The sequence below is a fragment of the Podarcis erhardii genome (genome assembly GCF_964252035.2).
Source record: "Podarcis erhardii genome assembly, chromosome: 13".
NCBI lineage: Eukaryota > Metazoa > Chordata > Lepidosauria > Squamata > Lacertidae > Podarcis > Podarcis erhardii.
Window position 1 is genome coordinate 14181879 of NC_138502.1, and position 21247 is coordinate 14203125.

The following is a 21247-nucleotide window of genomic DNA, read 5'->3' on the forward strand; positions in this document are numbered from 1 at the left end:
CCTTCTGATCGGCGAGCCCTAGGCTCAGTGGTTTAGACCACAGCGCCACCCGTGTCCCTTTTACATATTTTGGTTGGTGTTAAATACTATCTGTAAAACATTTTTATTAAATTTTCCTTTATCGCTCCACAAGCCATAAATTTCCAACTCTCTTTCCATAATTTTCCCCATGATGATAATTCGATAGTTTTACCTATATCTATAGCCCATCTAATCATTACCTGTTCGTCCTTCTCCTCCCACTCCAGTAGCGTTTCATAAATTTTAGAAGTTACCTTGGTCTTATTTTGTAATAACTCTTTATCTAGTAGTGAGATTCCCTTTGTAAAGCCTTTTTTCTTGTCTGCGATGAACACTTCATTTAGTTGGTGATACTGAATCCACCCTGTTAGATCCACCTTATTTCCTTGTAACCTTTAATATCAGCTTATTCCCCCCCCCCCTTTTAATAAATCCTTATATGTAGCCCAATTTAGTTCCTTGTTTTTCTTTTTTACCGTTATCGCTTGTAAGGGTGAAATCCACCAGGGTGTCTTCGGTTTTAGTAGCTCTTTGTATTTTGCCCATACTCTGTATCTCGATTTTCTTATGATATGATTGGTAAATCCCCTGTGAACTTTCACCTTTTCGTATCCTAGATACAAATGCCACCCATAGCGGTTATTAAACCCTTCTAGATCCAATAAATCTCCATCCTGTAAGAATATCCACACACTATATATATATATATATATATATATATATGCTTTATTCTTCATACTTGCATCTGTACATCAAAGACATACCTTCCTTATTTTACATAAGTCAATTTTGTCAAAATGAAAATCCAACAAAAGAATATGTCCTCCTACAATACATTTAATACATAAGCTTGACGTCCCGTCCTTTCCCTGTTTTTCCACACTAATAAACCTATTGTCTCAATATATTACTCATGAAATAATAATTTTCATACATATTGTTCATACATATTGTTTCATACATGTTAGGATATTTCCAGTACTACCTCGGGAGGGTGGTGCGATATTTGAAGGGTACCATGAATTGTAAATTAAGGTTACCAGCCGTCAGAGACCCTAAGTTGGTTGGGTATACTGATGCGGATTGGGCTGGGGATAATGCTGATTATAAATCAACAAGTGGTCATGTTTTCATGTTTGGTGATGGACCTGTTTCATGGGGCAGTTATAAACAGAGCTGTGTAGCATTATCTTCCACAGAATCAGAATACGTTGCAGCAACAGAAGCCTGCAGAGAGATCGCCTGGCTTGATCAACTCATAAAGGACTTTGGGTTGGTGAGAAAAGGGCCTGTCAGCTTGCTAGAGGACAATCAAAGTTGCCTGAAGCTGACGCAGAGTGAGAAGTTCCTGGCCAGAACAAAACACATTGGGGTTAAATACCACTACATACGCCAGATGATCCAGGATGGACTTGTGGAACTATCCTACTGCAGCACCCAAGAGATGACTGCTGACATCCTGACGAAACCCCTACCAAGAGAGAGTTTCCAGAATCTACGTGTCAAGCTGGGACTCTGGGTGGTTGAATAAAGTTGTTTATGTTTTGTATAATGTTGTATTGCCTGAGAAGGGGTATGTGGGATGTAAACACAGGAGCAGTCAATGACAACATTCCTAGAGTGTACATGTTAGAACATGGGGAGGGATGTCTGTCCAGCAAGCAGGTAAACTTCCTGGGGACGGACTTCCTCCGCATGTGACCAGAGGTGGGTGTGGCCTCACCTGTGCAGGTAATGATAAAAGCACAGGGCAGGCAGCCACTCTCTCTCTTGCCTCTTGCCTCTTGCCATCTTCATCTTCTGAAGGAGCAACATGCCCTCTTGGCTCCCAGCCAAGAGAGGACAGTACTATCTTGCTACAAGATAGATTCTAACTGCATGTAACCTTTTTAAGCCTGCCTACCTTCTGGGATCATATTGTGAACAGAACGTGAGTAAACTCTTTTATACTTTTATAAAGACTGTGTCGTGTCTTGTATTTTAAGAGGGAACAAAGGGGAAATTACCAGAGTAATTATTATAGAGGTTCTAGCGAACCTGTGCAAGCGTTACCGTTGCGAACTTAAAGGGGAATGTCTATAAACTCTGCTGATATTTTGGGAACTTGTTAGCACAAGTTGGATAAGGATATAATTAGTCAATATATCCTCTCCTGCACCCCAGAACATTCCCACAAAGGGTTATGGGCCCCAGTATTGCATATTTCTGCGTATTTTTGAAGGATTGCGTTGGATTGTGATTTTGAGTTGAGTAGTATTTTTCTGAGTTAACTTCCTGGTAAGCACATGGTCCTTTGTTCCATTGTGCAGTGGGGATTAAGCACCCCCCCTTCCCTCAGAGTTCACAGTGACCCAAGGCAGTGAAGAATTGTTTTGAATTTTGAGATTTTTGAGATTTTGATTTTAAAATTTTGAGAAATTTTGAAATTTTGAAGAATTTTCAAATTTTTGGATTTTAAGATGGCTAGAGCAGCTTTTGATAGTGATGCAAAGCTAGGAATGCCTGTGCTGAATGAACACAATTTCATACACTGGAAGCAGCGCTTGATAGCATGTTTAGATTATAAGCACATTTTGGAAGCTTTAAACCCTCAACCTACGGGATCGTCTGAGGAAGCTTTAGCCAAGATAAGTGCTTGGAAACGCATGAACAGCGAAGCTAGACACATAATTTTGAGTGGACTTCGCGATGAGCAGCTATCATTAATAAATACTACAGATGATGCATCTCAAATCTTAAGAGATATTGAGCGCGTGTATGGAGAATCTAGCATAAACTGCTTCAGAAACTTGGTGTGTAAATTAACCAGAGTGAGGATGAATTCAAAAGAGGAATTCACAGAGCACATCAACAAGTTTACTGAGATTATTCAAAGAATTGATTTGACTCCCAAAGCTTTTGATGAAGATACAAAGATAGCATTTTTGTTATCATCACTTGGACCACGCTTTAGCGCATTTGTAAGTTTGATGGATCATAGACAAGGTCTGACTTTTAAAGACTTGATTGGTTATTTAAAAGAAGAATGCAGAGATAGAGCTGAATCTCCAGTGAGAAATGCTAGAAGCAAGGACAGCAGTTATGCATCTAGGCAATTTACAAAGTCCAAAGAGATGCCTAAGAAAGTGATTTGTTTCAATTGTAACAAAGAAGGACACATTGCAAAGAATTGCAGGGCTCCTAAAGCCAAGAAACCCCACCCCTTTCAGCCAAAAGGAGAAAAGAAGGGGAAATGTGAATGCACATGGCTACTGCAAGAAAGGAATTTAACTGTCCAGAATCGTGAAAATAGACGTAATAAATGGATTTTAGATTCAGGTGCCAGCTCACATTTTTCATATAAAAAGGACTATTTTAATGAGATAAATGATGAAGAAGGATCTGAAATTGAAATTGCAGATGGCAACATTGTTAAAGCAAAAGGTGCAGGTTCCATGAGTCTGAAATGCAATATAAACAATGAATGCATTGAGAACACAATCTCTAGAGTTTTGTATGTACCAGAGCTGAGCTGCAATTTAATCAGCGTGTCCACACTGGACAAGAAAGGTTTCCAGATCACATTTGGAAATGGAGAATGCAAGGTGACTAGAAATGGCAAAGTGTTTGCTCAAGCAGAGCTAATCAATGGTGTATATGAGCTTGATCTTTCAGAGAATCAGTCTGCAAAAGTGGCACATTCCAGCCAGAAGGATGAAGCAGATCTGGACCTGTGGCACAGAAGGCTTGGACATAGAGACACCAACGTCATTCTGGATCTACAGAAAAGAGATCTTGTAAGAGGTTTGCAGGTAAAGCAGAGCAACAAAGCTCCAGCAAAGTGCATAAGCTGTATTACTGAGAAGGCTGTAAAACCTTCATTTCCACGTTGTGCAGAACAAAGAAGCAACAAAGTGCTTGACATAGTGCACACTGACATATGTGGACCCATGAGTGTTCCCTCACTGGGAAAGAATAGATATATTTTAATATTTCTGGATGACTTTTCAAGATTTTGTGTTGTGTATTTCCTCAAAGAGAAGAGTGAGACAGTGGACAAGCTCCAGGAATACATTGCCATGGTCAAGAATAAATTCCAAAGAGCTCCAGCTGTGCTAATGAGCGACAATGGAGGTGAGTACTGCTCAAATGAAATGCAGGCTCTCCTGGCCAAGGAAGGAATTGCACACGTAACCACAATTCCTTACACACCACAGCAGAATGCCATAGCTGAGAGAAAGTTTAGGTCCATTATGGACATGACAAGGTGCATGCTAAAGGATGCATGTTTGCCACAGAAGCTGTGGGCCGAAGGAGTGTACACATCGGTCTATTTGCAGAATAGACTGCCAACTAAAGGTGCAGAGCGCACACCATTTGAACTTTGGCATGGGAAAGCTCCCAATCTGTCGCACATACGTGTGTTTGGAAGTCCGTGTTATTTCCACGTGCCCAAGGAACACAGACACAAGCTTGACTCCAGGGCAAAAGCAGGTATCCTGGTGGGATACGCCTCTGGAGGCAAAGGATATAGAATTATGGACTTACAAACTGGTAAGACAAATGCATACCATGCGGTTTATGTTGATGAATATGGAAAGGTAGACACTAAGAACACTGTTGTGGATTCTTCCGATAAGTCAGAAAGGACTCAAGAATTTGTATATTTCCCTTTTGAGACCCCACAAAGTACTAATCTGCCTTCGAGTGTTACAGCACCCCCTACAGGCGACACAGAGGACCAGAACCCTGGCAGCACCAGAGACGAAGATGAGGACTCAGATGGGGACATGCCTGCGTTGGAGGAGGATGAGGAAGCTGATGCGGTCGCAGAACCAGAGGTCAGGCGCTCGTCCAGAACCAACAAAGGTGTCCCACCATTACGGTTGTCCTACTTTGCAGGGTCGGCGTTTCCACAAGAACCTTCCACTTGGGAAGAGATACAGGAGATGCCAGCTGCAGAAGCCAGTCTCTGGAGGAAGGCCGCACAGGAGGAGATGGATGCACTGCATCAGAACAAGACGTGGACACTCACTGAGCTGCCTCCCGGTAAGAAGGCCATTGGCAGTAAATGGGTTTTCAAGGTTAAGAAGGGGTCAGAAGGAGAAGTGCAGCGCTACAAAGCTAGACTTGTAGCACAGGGATTTTCACAGCGTTTTGGTGAAGATTATGATGAAGTTTTTGCACCAACCGTGAGGTACAGCAGCGTAAGAATGCTTCTAAGCATTGCAGCCTCCAAGAAAATGAGAGTGAAACACATAGACATTGCTACCGCTTTTCTACATGGGCAGATTTCTGAAGAAATTTATATGAAACAGCCCAAAGGTTTTGTGAAACCACATGAGGCACATTTAGTGTGCAAACTGCAGAAAGGACTTTATGGACTTAAACAGGCTGCTAGAGCCTGGAACCAGAAGTTGCATAAAATGCTGACGCAACTTGGGTACAAGCAAGGCGACGCTGACAAGTGCTTGTACAGTAAGTCAAATAATGGACAATTCTCATATATCTTAGCTTTTGTCGATGACCTGATTATTGCCACAGCAAGTGAGAAAGACTATACACAGATAGTAAAACACCTTAGCAAAGAGGTGGAGGTCAAGGAGCTAGGAGATGTCCAGTACTACCTCGGGATCCAGGTGGAAAGAGAAGAGGACGGCTCATTTCTTCTCAGCCAAAGACAGAAGATCCACGAGCTGATTGAGCACATGCAGATGCAAGACGCACATCCAGTTGCTACACCGATGGCTACTGACTTCCTGAAGAATCAGCAGGATTCGAAGCAGTTGCCAGACAACAATGACTACAGGTCGGCGATTGGTAAACTTTTGTATTTAGTTACCACATGTAGACCTGACTTAGCAAATGCTGTGGGGATTCTTAGCAGAAAAGTGAATTCTCCCACTGAGCATGATTGGGCAGGTGTAAAGAGGGTGGTGCGATATTTGAAGGGTACCATGAATTGTAAATTAAGGTTACCAGCCGTCAGAGACCCTAAGTTGGTTGGGTATACTGATGCGGATTGGGCTGGGGATAATGCTGATTATAAATCAACAAGTGGTCATGTTTTCATGTTTGGTGATGGACCTGTTTCATGGGGCAGTTATAAACAGAGCTGTGTAGCATTATCTTCCACAGAATCAGAATACGTTGCAGCAACAGAAGCCTGCAGAGAGATCGCCTGGCTTGATCAACTCATAAAGGACTTTGGGTTGGTGAGAAAAGGGCCTGTCAGCTTGCTAGAGGACAATCAAAGTTGCCTGAAGCTGACGCAGAGTGAGAAGTTCCTGGCCAGAACAAAACACATTGGGGTTAAATACCACTACATACGCCAGATGATCCAGGATGGACTTGTGGAACTATCCTACTGCAGCACCCAAGAGATGACTGCTGACATCCTGACGAAACCCCTACCAAGAGAGAGTTTCCAGAATCTACGTGTCAAGCTGGGACTCTGGGTGGTTGAATAAAGTTGTTTATGTTTTGTATAATGTTGTATTGCCTGAGAAGGGGTATGTGGGATGTAAACACAGGAGCAGTCAATGACAACATTCCTAGAGTGTACATGTTAGAACATGGGGAGGGATGTCTGTCCAGCAAGCAGGTAAACTTCCTGGGGACGGACTTCCTCCGCATGTGACCAGAGGTGGGTGTGGCCTCACCTGTGCAGGTAATGATAAAAGCACAGGGCAGGCAGCCACTCTCTCTCTTGCCTCTTGCCTCTTGCCATCTTCATCTTCTGAAGGAGCAACATGCCCTCTTGGCTCCCAGCCAAGAGAGGACAGTACTATCTTGCTACAAGATAGATTCTAACTGCATGTAACCTTTTTAAGCCTGCCTACCTTCTGGGATCATATTGTGAACAGAACGTGAGTAAACTCTTTTATACTTTTATAAAGACTGTGTCGTGTCTTGTATTTTAAGAGGGAACAAAGGGGAAATTACCAGAGTAATTATTATAGAGGTTCTAGCGAACCTGTGCAAGCGTTACCGTTGCGAACTTAAAGGGGAATGTCTATAAACTCTGCTGATATTTTGGGAACTTGTTAGCACAAGTTGGATAAGGATATAATTAGTCAATATATCCTCTCCTGCACCCCAGAACATTCCCACAAAGGGTTATGGGCCCCAGTATTGCATATTTCTGCGTATTTTTGAAGGATTGCGTTGGATTGTGATTTTGAGTTGAGTAGTATTTTTCTGAGTTAACTTCCTGGTAAGCACATGGTCCTTTGTTCCATTGTGCAGTGGGGATTAAGCACCCCCCCTTCCCTCAGAGTTCACAGTGACCCAAGGCAGTGAAGAATTGTTTTGAATTTTGAGATTTTTGAGATTTTGATTTTAAAATTTTGAGAAATTTTGAAATTTTGAAGAATTTTCAAATTTTTGGATTTTAAGATGGCTAGAGCAGCTTTTGATAGTGATGCAAAGCTAGGAATGCCTGTGCTGAATGAACACAATTTCATACACTGGAAGCAGCGCTTGATAGCATGTTTAGATTATAAGCACATTTTGGAAGCTTTAAACCCTCAACCTACGGGATCGTCTGAGGAAGCTTTAGCCAAGATAAGTGCTTGGAAACGCATGAACAGCGAAGCTAGACACATAATTTTGAGTGGACTTCGCGATGAGCAGCTATCATTAATAAATACTACAGATGATGCATCTCAAATCTTAAGAGATATTGAGCGCGTGTATGGAGAATCTAGCATAAACTGCTTCAGAAACTTGGTGTGTAAATTAACCAGAGTGAGGATGAATTCAAAAGAGGAATTCACAGAGCACATCAACAAGTTTACTGAGATTATTCAAAGAATTGATTTGACTCCCAAAGCTTTTGATGAAGATACAAAGATAGCATTTTTGTTATCATCACTTGGACCACGCTTTAGCGCATTTGTAAGTTTGATGGATCATAGACAAGGTCTGACTTTTAAAGACTTGATTGGTTATTTAAAAGAAGAATGCAGAGATAGAGCTGAATCTCCAGTGAGAAATGCTAGAAGCAAGGACAGCAGTTATGCATCTAGGCAATTTACAAAGTCCAAAGAGATGCCTAAGAAAGTGATTTGTTTCAATTGTAACAAAGAAGGACACATTGCAAAGAATTGCAGGGCTCCTAAAGCCAAGAAACCCCACCCCTTTCAGCCAAAAGGAGAAAAGAAGGGGAAATGTGAATGCACATGGCTACTGCAAGAAAGGAATTTAACTGTCCAGAATCGTGAAAATAGACGTAATAAATGGATTTTAGATTCAGGTGCCAGCTCACATTTTTCATATAAAAAGGACTATTTTAATGAGATAAATGATGAAGAAGGATCTGAAATTGAAATTGCAGATGGCAACATTGTTAAAGCAAAAGGTGCAGGTTCCATGAGTCTGAAATGCAATATAAACAATGAATGCATTGAGAACACAATCTCTAGAGTTTTGTATGTACCAGAGCTGAGCTGCAATTTAATCAGCGTGTCCACACTGGACAAGAAAGGTTTCCAGATCACATTTGGAAATGGAGAATGCAAGGTGACTAGAAATGGCAAAGTGTTTGCTCAAGCAGAGCTAATCAATGGTGTATATGAGCTTGATCTTTCAGAGAATCAGTCTGCAAAAGTGGCACATTCCAGCCAGAAGGATGAAGCAGATCTGGACCTGTGGCACAGAAGGCTTGGACATAGAGACACCAACGTCATTCTGGATCTACAGAAAAGAGATCTTGTAAGAGGTTTGCAGGTAAAGCAGAGCAACAAAGCTCCAGCAAAGTGCATAAGCTGTATTACTGAGAAGGCTGTAAAACCTTCATTTCCACGTTGTGCAGAACAAAGAAGCAACAAAGTGCTTGACATAGTGCACACTGACATATGTGGACCCATGAGTGTTCCCTCACTGGGAAAGAATAGATATATTTTAATATTTCTGGATGACTTTTCAAGATTTTGTGTTGTGTATTTCCTCAAAGAGAAGAGTGAGACAGTGGACAAGCTCCAGGAATACATTGCCATGGTCAAGAATAAATTCCAAAGAGCTCCAGCTGTGCTAATGAGCGACAATGGAGGTGAGTACTGCTCAAATGAAATGCAGGCTCTCCTGGCCAAGGAAGGAATTGCACACGTAACCACAATTCCTTACACACCACAGCAGAATGCCATAGCTGAGAGAAAGTTTAGGTCCATTATGGACATGACAAGGTGCATGCTAAAGGATGCATGTTTGCCACAGAAGCTGTGGGCCGAAGGAGTGTACACATCGGTCTATTTGCAGAATAGACTGCCAACTAAAGGTGCAGAGCGCACACCATTTGAACTTTGGCATGGGAAAGCTCCCAATCTGTCGCACATACGTGTGTTTGGAAGTCCGTGTTATTTCCACGTGCCCAAGGAACACAGACACAAGCTTGACTCCAGGGCAAAAGCAGGTATCCTGGTGGGATACGCCTCTGGAGGCAAAGGATATAGAATTATGGACTTACAAACTGGTAAGACAAATGCATACCATGCGGTTTATGTTGATGAATATGGAAAGGTAGACACTAAGAACACTGTTGTGGATTCTTCCGATAAGTCAGAAAGGACTCAAGAATTTGTATATTTCCCTTTTGAGACCCCACAAAGTACTAATCTGCCTTCGAGTGTTACAGCACCCCCTACAGGCGACACAGAGGACCAGAACCCTGGCAGCACCAGAGACGAAGATGAGGACTCAGATGGGGACATGCCTGCGTTGGAGGAGGATGAGGAAGCTGATGCGGTCACAGAACCAGAGGTCAGGCGCTCGTCCAGAACCAACAAAGGTGTCCCACCATTACGGTTGTCCTACTTTGCAGGGTCGGCGTTTCCACAAGAACCTTCCACTTGGGAAGAGATACAGGAGATGCCAGCTGCAGAAGCCAGTCTCTGGAGGAAGGCCGCACAGGAGGAGATGGATGCACTGCATCAGAACAAGACGTGGACACTCACTGAGCTGCCTCCCGGTAAGAAGGCCATTGGCAGTAAATGGGTTTTCAAGGTTAAGAAGGGGTCAGAAGGAGAAGTGCAGCGCTACAAAGCTAGACTTGTAGCACAGGGATTTTCACAGCGTTTTGGTGAAGATTATGATGAAGTTTTTGCACCAACCGTGAGGTACAGCAGCGTAAGAATGCTTCTAAGCATTGCAGCCTCCAAGAAAATGAGAGTGAAACACATAGACATTGCTACCGCTTTTCTACATGGGCAGATTTCTGAAGAAATTTATATGAAACAGCCCAAAGGTTTTGTGAAACCACATGAGGCACATTTAGTGTGCAAACTGCAGAAAGGACTTTATGGACTTAAACAGGCTGCTAGAGCCTGGAACCAGAAGTTGCATAAAATGCTGACGCAACTTGGGTACAAGCAAGGCGACGCTGACAAGTGCTTGTACAGTAAGTCAAATAATGGACAATTCTCATATATCTTAGCTTTTGTCGATGACCTGATTATTGCCACAGCAAGTGAGAAAGACTATACACAGATAGTAAAACACCTTAGCAAAGAGGTGGAGGTCAAGGAGCTAGGAGATGTCCAGTACTACCTCGGGATCCAGGTGGAAAGAGAAGAGGACGGCTCATTTCTTCTCAGCCAAAGACAGAAGATCCACGAGCTGATTGAGCACATGCAGATGCAAGACGCACATCCAGTTGCTACACCGATGGCTACTGACTTCCTGAAGAATCAGCAGGATTCGAAGCAGTTGCCAGACAACAATGACTACAGGTCGGCGATTGGTAAACTTTTGTATTTAGTTACCACATGTAGACCTGACTTAGCAAATGCTGTGGGGATTCTTAGCAGAAAAGTGAATTCTCCCACTGAGCATGATTGGGCAGGTGTAAAGAGGGTGGTGCGATATTTGAAGGGTACCATGAATTGTAAATTAAGGTTACCAGCCGTCAGAGACCCTAAGTTGGTTGGGTATACTGATGCGGATTGGGCTGGGGATAATGCTGATTATAAATCAACAAGTGGTCATGTTTTCATGTTTGGTGATGGACCTGTTTCATGGGGCAGTTATAAACAGAGCTGTGTAGCATTATCTTCCACAGAATCAGAATACATTGCAGCAACAGAAGCCTGCAGAGAGATCGCCTGGCTTGATCAACTCATAAAGGACTTTGGGTTGGTGAGAAAAGGGCCTGTCAGCTTGCTAGAGGACAATCAAAGTTGCCTGAAGCTGACGCAGAGTGAGAAGTTCCTGGCCAGAACAAAACACATTGGGGTTAAATACCACTACATACGCCAGATGATCCAGGATGGACTTGTGGAACTATCCTACTGCAGCACCCAAGAGATGACTGCTGACATCCTGACGAAACCCCTACCAAGAGAGAGTTTCCAGAATCTACGTGTCAAGCTGGGACTCTGGGTGGTTGAATAAAGTTGTTTATGTTTTGTATAATGTTGTATTGCCTGAGAAGGGGTATGTGGGATGTAAACACAGGAGCAGTCAATGACAACATTCCTAGAGTGTACATGTTAGAACATGGGGAGGGATGTCTGTCCAGCAAGCAGGTAAACTTCCTGGGGACGGACTTCCTCCGCATGTGACCAGAGGTGGGTGTGGCCTCACCTGTGCAGGTAATGATAAAAGCACAGGGCAGGCAGCCACTCTCTCTCTTGCCTCTTGCCTCTTGCCATCTTCATCTTCTGAAGGAGCAACATGCCCTCTTGGCTCCCAGCCAAGAGAGGACAGTACTATCTTGCTACAAGATAGATTCTAACTGCATGTAACCTTTTTAAGCCTGCCTACCTTCTGGGATCATATTGTGAACAGAACGTGAGTAAACTCTTTTATACTTTTATAAAGACTGTGTCGTGTCTTGTATTTTAAGAGGGAACAAAGGGGAAATTACCAGAGTAATTATTATAGAGGTTCTAGCGAACCTGTGCAAGCGTTACCGTTGCGAACTTAAAGGGGAATGTCTATAAACTCTGCTGATATTTTGGGAACTTGTTAGCACAAGTTGGATAAGGATATAATTAGTCAATATATCCTCTCCTGCACCCCAGAACATTCCCACACCAGGTAGGCATGCCAGCCATTCCTGTTGTTATACCATTCCAGGTCTAACAATTCCGGGTTTTTGAGTGTGCACTACTCCTTTAGCCAGGTGAGACAGGCTTCCTCATAATACAATCTTAAAGGGGAAAGGGGAAAGGATTCCAACGAGAATGGAATGACAGATTAAACTACTAGAATATGAATAAATGGCACAATTGACTAATTGGTTGAGAGGTAATACAAAACAATCATTTGTTCAAAAATGGGACATGTTTAACAAAAATATAACAGTGGTGTGACACCTATGGCTGCATTTGAGTGACCCTTGTGTAAAATAATAACAAAGAAATAAGAGAAATTGGTACGATATGTTGTAAGAATGTATTAGAAAATATAAATAGATGAAAGTAATAAGTACACTCAATATTAGAAATGTTAAATGCACTGGGAGTTGACGGGAAGTCTATTATACTTTAGTAAGAATGTTGAACTAAAGAGATTGTATAAGATCGAATCTTTTTTATCTGTATATTTACATAAGATTAGTTACATAAGATCGTTTTTTGTTTTTTATGAAACTCAATAAAGCATTGAATTGGGAAAAAATAAAAATAAAAAATACTTTTTTTGACCCCAAGTGCTCAGAAAATTCTGTCAAAATCTTTCTACAATTTCTACTTTTAGTTAAGTATTTTTATTCATTTACTTGATTGGGTGGAGGCAGCTGCCCCACCCCCACCCTCAGTCTAGACCCATGTATTCAGCCACTTACCTCACAGGGACACAGCTTACACACAACACTTTCCCCACAAACTGCTGGGTTTTCCACCTTGCTGCTTCTTCCTTCCTCTGCAACTAGGGGAGATTCTGACTTCAGCCCTGAGGGGCCTGTTGCCTGGAACAATTTTTTACCCGAGCCTGAAAAAGACAATTCTTTACCTGACACGACTATTGCAAGGATGAGGAAGGTAGTTGAACTGTCCTTGAAGTTCAGAAAGTACTCTAAGTCAAACTCACCATGGACTGCAACTAGCAGAATCTGAATGGAGCCTGGATATTTCCTATCTACTTGTTCCAGGAACCAGCAACAAGTTGCCTCCCCCCTTTCCTGGATCATATCCAGCAATTTTTGACATTCCTCCTTGAAGTCTTTCTTTGCTTTCCACAAGTCCCTGTATTCTTTTTGTGTGATAATAAAGCCATAGTATAATTCATGTAAAAAGAATTCTAGGTCCTTTTCAATAATTTCAAGTAATTCTTTTCTTCCCTTGCAGACAATTTCATCACCAGTGATAATGACTCCTTCCAGTGACCTGTGGCAAAAACATTTATTTTATATTAGGCATTGTTGTGGGCAGAGAATTAGAGCTTGATTAGGATACAACTGGGGCTTAATTTTTCCACCCCTAGTCTACTGCTTTCACTCATCCTCTGAGAAAGTTGAGCTCTGCTTTTCCTTTGCAACCTGAAAAATATGTTGATTTACTCCACACTGCAAAGAAATCATGGTGTAATTTGCCACCCCTTTTTTAATGGCCAAGAATATACACAGTCTTCGTGATACATTTTGCACTCCTCTCTAGGTTTCATCCAAGGCAGGCGCCCCTGCTGACTTTGTTATTATACGTTCTACATGCAGACACAGCCAGGCTGCCCACGAAGAGGGGAGGGAAAGCTGTCGGGGGGGGGGGAGGCATACCTGGACCCTCCTAAGAGGGGTGTCAAATCTGCCTGCCACTGCCTCTGTGACCAGCTCTTCCATAGACCCTCTTGCTGCCTCTCTTTCTCCACCGACCGCTAACTCACCACTTCCTCCTCCTACTGCTCCTCCTCAACTGCACATCTGCCCTTCCTTGCAGGTCTCTATTTTGAAAATGGAAGTGTTACAACTTCATCCACACCCCTAAGGAACAAGGAGGGCAAAGTTGTAATAGAGCGATTTTCAAAATGGAGACCGGAAAGGAGGGTGTGTGGCAGGTGGTGGGTGGGGGTGAAGCTGCGCTGGTGGCCTGAATCTGCAGCAGGGACTCAAACCAGTCAGCTGCCTCTCTTGTCCATATTTTTCCATCTTCCTGAGAAAGGAAGATGCAGCAGCTGTGCCTCCCCCTCTTCCCTCTGGACTATGATATTATTATTATTATTATTATTAAGCTGATTGGTCTTGGCTGTCAGGTCCAGCTCTGCCTCCTCTTTCAGGTAAGGCAGCCTCCTTTCAACCAGTAGAAGGCAAAGCCACTTCTTGGGGCGGGGGGAGATGACAAACAGGCAACTCAAGGTTCGATTTTAGGTTTTTCTAAAGGTGAAAGTGGGAAAACCTTTTGCCCCAGGGCAGCTATAAATAATGGATTTTAGAAATATACTGGCAGGATAATGGAGCAGTCTTTCTAGCAGAAAGAAAATTTGGCTTGCTTATCTACCAAGTTAATAAGAGGCTTCAAAGAGACTCATTAGCTTGACTGCCCATCTTCCAGAGCCCACCACCCACAGATCTGGATTCTGTATACATTTAGGTGTTGAATTTGAAAAGGGGGGGGGTAGTGTCTGCATGTGTGTACATAACATGCATTGTGGAAAAAGATTGCCACCTCTGGTTAAAGAGCCCCTCTTAACTGCATGAGATTTCCCATTTCTTTTTTCTTCTCTATGAGAGGAGCAGAAGCTGATCTAGGAAGGATGCTGCTAAGCCAGGGTCCTCTCTCTCCTCAGCTCCCTCCTTCCGTCACAATGGCTGCTGCATCTTTGGTGGCTCTCAGGTCACCTTTTCCATCACAGCCTCCATCACAGCCTGGCTCAGACCCCTGGCCCCAGCGCTGCCCCACCCACAGCCGGGCAAGGGTCTTCCTGGCCACTGATGCTGCTCCTGCCACTGCTTATCACTGGTTGGGCTGCTGAGAAGGAAGGCAAGAGGGAAAGAAAGGAGACAAGTGTTTTCCCTGTGTTGTGTGTGTGTGTTTGTGTGTGTGTGTGTGTGTGTGTGTGTGTGTGTGTAGAAAGAGAAAGAGAGCAAACTACAATTCCAGGGGGAGAACCAATTTGATTTGCCTCAGGCACCAAAATGTCTGGGGCCAGCCCTGCATGCAAACCATGCTCCATAATAATAAGCAGAAGCTTGAAGTCAGAAATGGCTGAGAAGTTGCCCTCTGGACTCACACACAAACCTTTCTCCCAAGGCTGCTTCTCCCGTTCCCCCATCCATCAGGTTCCTGAGGACCACTGAACTACTTGTGTCTCTTTACTAGTACACCAGCATCACATAGCAACCCTGTTTCCTAGGAAGTGATACTTATCACTAAATCCCTTAGCACTGTCCATTCCAGTGACACATTTGCCCATCCTTTTTCCTGGATGAAGCTCCCTCCCAAGCTAAGATCTGATTCTCACACCATCCAATCAATGCTCTTCCACTGTAAGCTGCAAGCAGAATTGCAATAGGACTTACCACACATTTTTCTTTCGTACATTCCTCTGCATATAAGGGGGCATGACACTGTCAACTGTGGAAAGGTAAGGGAGAGGTCAAAACTGGCTGTTTTATCCCTGCCCCCAGCAGTCTTTTGCTATATTTAATTGGCACCAGTGCATTTCTTGCTGGGTAAGCACATTTTCCTTTAACTATTGATGTTTGTGTGACACTAGCCCTTTGGGATATCATACTGTAAAATGTATATGAGAAAGAGTAGGGGCGAATGGTCAGTTGACACTTGACAGCTCTAGTTCAGACAACAAATGGAGTAGAACAAGGGTGCTTATTGGCACCCCTACTGTTTAACATTTATGTAAATGATGTAATAACTAGAACTAAAACAACCAGAATTTTTTCCTGTTACACTTTTATCCCATAAGGTATCCATCTTGCTATATGCCAGCAATATGGTGCTATGAGAACAAACACGTGGGTATGAGGAGATTACTAAAGAACTTTAGTAGTTTGTCCTAACAAAGGTTTGAATATAAATTATTCCAAGACCAAAGCTGTAGTATTTGAGGCACAGCCTGTGAAGCATAAATGGTTCCTAAATGAACAAATAATTGAACAAGTAAGACATTTCAATTATTTGGAGATTTGTTCTCCGATAAAAGTACTTGGTACCATATAGCAGCACTTAGGCCGTGAAGACATCAAGATCTGCACAAGCAATTCTTAATTTTACCAGAAGCAAAGTCAGCACTGAGAATAAATAATGGTTTAGGTGCTCCCACAGTTAACGTATTGGGGAGAAATTAATTTCTAATAACACTACTCGGTTTATCCCCCCCCCCCAACTCCAGCAGCTAGTATTAGAGCAGAAACAGGAACTATGCCAGTACAGTCTCAAATTCCTGTGGTCTTATTTAGGTATTATTTTAAACTCTGTAATATGGAAGACTTTTTGTGGAGCAACAAAAATTACAACAGAAGATTTATTGGGAGAGATGTGTGGCTCGGGCACGCTGCAGGCTGATTTGAAGGAAGGTTAACCGAAAGTTTATTGTGGGGTGGAAACCCAGTTCCTGATTTATAATAATCATCTGACGCCATCCTGTAATAATGGGCATGCAGCATGTTCAGCAGACAGCCATTTGGAGACTGTGCTGTAGTGGCAGAATTGAACAGAAAATTGTGGGAACCTGCTTATACCATCATAAAGCATGGAAATTCCTCCTCCTCTTCCTAGAGGAAGCTATTTGCAGGACATTCAGCAGGCAGCACCTCCAGCTGGATGACCAGGGAAGAGCCATGGCTCAGTGGCAGAACACCTGCTTTGACTGCAGAAGGTCCCAGGTTCAATCCCTGGTGTCTCCAGGTAGGGCTGCGAAAGACTCCTGCCTGAAACCCGGGAGAGCCGCAGTCAGGCAAGATTAGCAATCCTGAGCTAGATGGACTATGAGGCCCATTTGGGACCTTCCTCTGTTCCTGGCCTGCAAACCTTTGAACTTACAGGCCTGATTTAATTTTTTTGCAGGGCTCAAGCAGGAAAGAAAAAGGACTTGCCCTTCTACAAAGGGACAAGCTCTACCGGAGTCCAAAAAACGGCCTGCCCTTGTACTTAAGGCTGATTCTTTGCCACTCTGTGTGTCCTAAGGGCGCTGAAGGTGTTTGTAATATTTTAAGCAATAGCAACCAGACTGTTGAAACATACCAAATTGTTCCATATGCGCTAAATGCCTGGCGCTAAAGTAAAGATACTTCCCACATTCCAAGCAGATGGTTGTTTTTCCTTCCCTTCTTCACGGCTGCAGCTCAGCGCGGGGCTGGCGCAACCAGGGGTGGAAGGATCTGCTGTCAGACTGAACGGCTGCGAAGGTCAGGATCCAGCAAAGACTTACCTTCCCTGACGGAGAAGAGGAGACTGTCCGCCTCGTACTTGCAGTCAATGGCCCTCAGCGCATCGGCCGCTACCTCTACTGCGTAACTTACGCCGTAGTAGCTGAGCAGCAGGTCTCGGAGGCGAGAGGCGCCTGCCTTGTGCATAGCCTCTTCGGGGATGCGGACGAAGCCCTCCTCGAGCGGGATCTCGCGCACTTTGCGGCGGAACCTCCGCCGCTCGTCCCGACTCAACGTCCACAGCGAGAGTTGCAAGGCGCGAACGACAGGGAGCAGAGCAAGAAAGAGATTCTCCCGCTCAGATAGAGACTGCGGGGCGACCGACTGCTGCAATCGCCACGTGTTGGGGTCCCTGTCGTCGTCGTCGTCGTCGCTGCTGCTACTCTGGAGCAAACCCTTGAGCCATAGGGACGTCTGCAACTTGAGGAGGGGATCCACCTCCCTCTCCCCCTTCTTCTCGGTGGACCGGCCGGCCTCTTTCGCCTTCAGCTTCTCGCCTCCTTCCTCCAGGGGCTCCTTCGCCCAGGGGTCTTCGGGGGTCGCCATGGCGCCCCGGCCCAGAGGAAAGTCTCGCCCCGCGGCAGAGCCGGAGAGGCGGCAGCGTCCGAAGGGGGAAGAAGGAAGCGGGCGACGCCCTCGGGGAAGCGGCTCCTCCGCGGGCGCTTGGCGGGGGCGGAGACTCCCGAGGTTTCCTCCCGTCGAGCAGAGAATCAGCGCCGGACCTGGGAAGGCGGGAACGTGGGAAGGGTCTTCCCGGCGCTCCCAGAAGAATGGCTGGCTGGCTGGCAGGGGGGGAAACGGCAAAAGGAAAACACGCCGCTTCCTTCCTAGTTTGGCTCAACTTCTAATCGTGTATCAGCCAGGAGCATCTCCCTCCCTCCTCTCCCCCCGCTGCCAAAAGGAGCACATCCGCCCTTGCTGAACTGCAGGACCCAGAAAGGCAAAAACGAAACCGCCAGGTGAGCCAAGAAAGAGGGTGGAGCGCGCCTCTTTCTCAGCGCGGAAGGGAAGCCCTTGGCCGCCGCCTCTTCCTCGGAGAAGCCAAAGTGGCTGCCCCCCTTCTGGCTGCGGGATCCCGAAGACCGTCGGCCGGTGCAGGGGCGCAACCAGGGGGGCCTAGATGAAGTAAAACAAGAGAAATACTTAACTGAACAATCACGTCGGTTCTGCCCCCCTAACAAAGGTCCACCCACCAAAATATATATATATAATAATCTTGGCAACGCCCACGCGCCGGTGCCTGAAGGACCCCTCGAGAACTTGGAGAAAGACGAGCTGCGGAAGTTCAGGGGGAAACTGAAGGCAATTCCCATCGATGGATGGCGCTGAAGGAGCGGGCGCCACAAACGCACATGGGCCTGCTCCGGCTTCGCTACTACACGGAGGAAGACGCCCCACACCTGACAGCCCAGATCTTCAATGAGATAAACTGCAGCATAGGAGCCAGGGCCCTTTGCACCCCCTAAAATATTTGAGAGGGCCAGATCCACCTCCGAGGTTGACGGTCATTGCCATTCAAAGGATGTGATCTTGTGATCAATTATGTGGGGCAAGGCTTACCTAAGCCCAGTGGTGTAGCGTGGGTTGTCAGCACCCGGGGCAAGGCAAGTAATTTGCGCCCCCTAACCCGTGGATTTGCGCCCCCTAACCTAACCCCCAGATGTTGCGCCCGGTGTGGCCGGCCCCCCCTGCACCCCCCACTACGCCACTGCCTAACGCCCCCCCCCCATATTTAATTCAAGTTGGCTCCCCTGAACTGCAGCGACCAGGCACAGGCTCCGGGAAGTGGATTGGACTAGGGATAGGCAGGAGAACTCCCCCAAGTTCTCTGGTAGGTCGGTCCTGATCAAATTATCTGGATCTGTAGGGAGCTGGTTAGAGGAGGGCTTTCTTCAGTATCTAGCGCAGGTGCCCAGAAATCTTGGGTGGGCTTCTGTGCATCCCAGACTATTCCTCTCATTTCTTTCAAATAACCAAATTCCCATGATGAAGTGTACCAAAAATTGAGAGAGACTTCTTGGACCAGTTTCCTTTGGATGAAAGAATATTGGAAGCTTATGCAGGCCTAATGAAAAGGACAGAATGTTATTGGTAAAATATCTTTATTACAAAGTACTTTTATTTACAATGTACAAACTGGAAAGGAGAAATGTATAAAGTATATTAATGTGGTAATAAGGACTTTGCTGAATTTAAGCTTAAATTGGAATACAAAAGGGGGAGGTGAGGGGAAGTCCGAGACATAAGGTAATGGAGATAAGATTTGGGAACTATACATGTTTTGTTCTGTTGTTAAATGTATATTTAAGTTTTCTGTTTGTGTTTATGTTTTTCTGTTGTGCTAATTGGATTGTTTTGGATTATAAAAATTGAAAAACGTTTAATAAATATTTATAAAACCAAACTGGAAAGGAGAAATGTTAGGAAGCCCTAAGGCAAACCAACTTGGAGTCCAGGAAGTTCGGAGGACAGGCTGGCTCTCTCTGGCTTCATCTCCTGGGATTGAAACCTGCTCCTCCTCCCAAGATGTACATCTCCCAGCAAGAGAAAAAGTCCTGTCAGGAAAGGAACATGCACTGAACTGCAGCCTCAGGAGGGACTTTGCTCACCAGAGGCACTGTGCTTAGTGAATGAGACAGCTCTGCTGTGGTATGTCAAACACAAGAGCAGTTAAGTACAACATTCCTAGAGTGAACGTTTACACATGGGGAGGAATGTTTGTCCAGTCAGCAGGTAAACTTCCTCTACATGTGACTAGAGGTGGTGTGGCCTCACCCGTGCAGGTAACAACAATAGCACAGGGCAGGGCAGCCATCTCTCTCTCTCTGACTACTTTAGTTGAAGAAGCAACATCTGCTTAGCCAAAGATGCTCTCTTGGCCTCCAGCCAAGAGAGGACAAAGGGACTGTCTCCTTATGAGTTAGCTTTGAAAAATAACATACACCTGAAAACTAAGGGAGAAAACAGAAAGGGAGCGAGTTTTGCACTTGCAGGTTTCCCACAGCCATCTGGCTGGCAGAGGTGAGAACAGGATGCTGGCCTGATCCAGCAGGCTCTTCTTAAGTTCTAAGGCACAGGTTTCAGAATGAACTGCTTCCTGGAGAAAGGAAAAAAGGGATCATTGAGTACATGTGTGAAGCAATTAAATACTGTCAGGAAATGAAGGGAAAAGAAGCCCCCAAATTTCTAAAGTGTGGGAAACCTTTGGCCCTCCAAATGTTGCTGAACTACAACTCCCATCATCCTGGGCTCCATTGGCCAAGCCGGGTGGGAGTGATGGGAGTTGGTTCAACAACTTCTGGAGCTTCAACGGTTACCTGCTCCTGCTCTAGAGAATGATCTTCAACTTTGGGCCCCCAGATGTTGTTGGTCTACAAGTTCCATCACCCCCAGCCAGCTTAACCTGACCTCAAAGAGGGTGGGAGTTGAAGTTCAGCAACATCAGGGGATCCAAAGTTGAAAAACAGCTCTAGAATGTTCCAAGTGGTGGCCTATGCAGGCAATCCTAAAGTATGGCGGTAGGTGCAGGCAAGGGGTTCAGGAAGTTACAAAGGGCAAGTTTTACCTAAAGTGAGAAACACATCCCTAAATTTGTGAGAAGCTTCACCGATGTACCTGTTCCCAGGCAGAGCAAGCTGTCCCCTGATCATGTTGTAGCAAAACTCCCCAAACTGGGGAACATGAGACCATGTGAATCAGGGGTAGTCAATATGGTGCTCTCCAGAAGATGCTGGACTACAACTCCCATCTTGCGTGACCATGTGAAGTGCTCTTCTGTAAGCCTCAAATCTGAGGGACACAAGACGAAGGGCTGATCAACACCATTTAAGTGCATAAATTCCTCCAAAGAATCCTGGGAACAGTATTTTATTTAGAGCATGGTGTATTTCAGCCCTGTGAAGGGCTAACCTACAGTTCCCAGGATGCTTT

The 21247-nt window shown here is 44.8% G+C and overlaps 1 protein-coding gene and 1 long non-coding RNA gene across 8 annotated transcripts in view; one reads left to right on the top strand and one right to left on the bottom strand.

Moving 5' to 3' along the window:
• The window catches only part of LOC309326456 (uncharacterized protein), a 50089-nt gene that overhangs the window by 11816 nt on the left and 17026 nt on the right, over positions 1-21247 (bottom strand). For 3 of the 7 annotated variants that reach the window (XM_081835205.1, XM_081835204.1, XM_081835206.1), the window contains exon 14: positions 20280-20414. The exons of 1 other annotated variant lie outside the window; for it this stretch is intronic. In XM_081835205.1, coding sequence (XP_081691331.1) covers positions 20384-20414 — 31 coding nt within the window. In that variant the 3' untranslated portion in view covers positions 20280-20383. Of the gene's footprint in view, positions 1-12784; positions 12931-13029; positions 13326-15451; positions 15507-17319; positions 18500-20279; positions 20415-21247 lie in introns of those variants that run through there. 3 more of the 7 variants (XM_081835207.1, XM_081835209.1, XM_081835208.1) reach the window with 3 other exon arrangements.
• LOC309326535 overlaps positions 19724-21247 on the top strand; it is a 29301-nt gene continuing 27777 nt past the window's right edge. Inside the window, exon 1 of the long non-coding RNA XR_014150323.1 lies at positions 19724-20077. This is a non-coding gene — a long non-coding RNA (uncharacterized lncRNA). The remainder of the gene's footprint in view (positions 20078-21247) is intronic.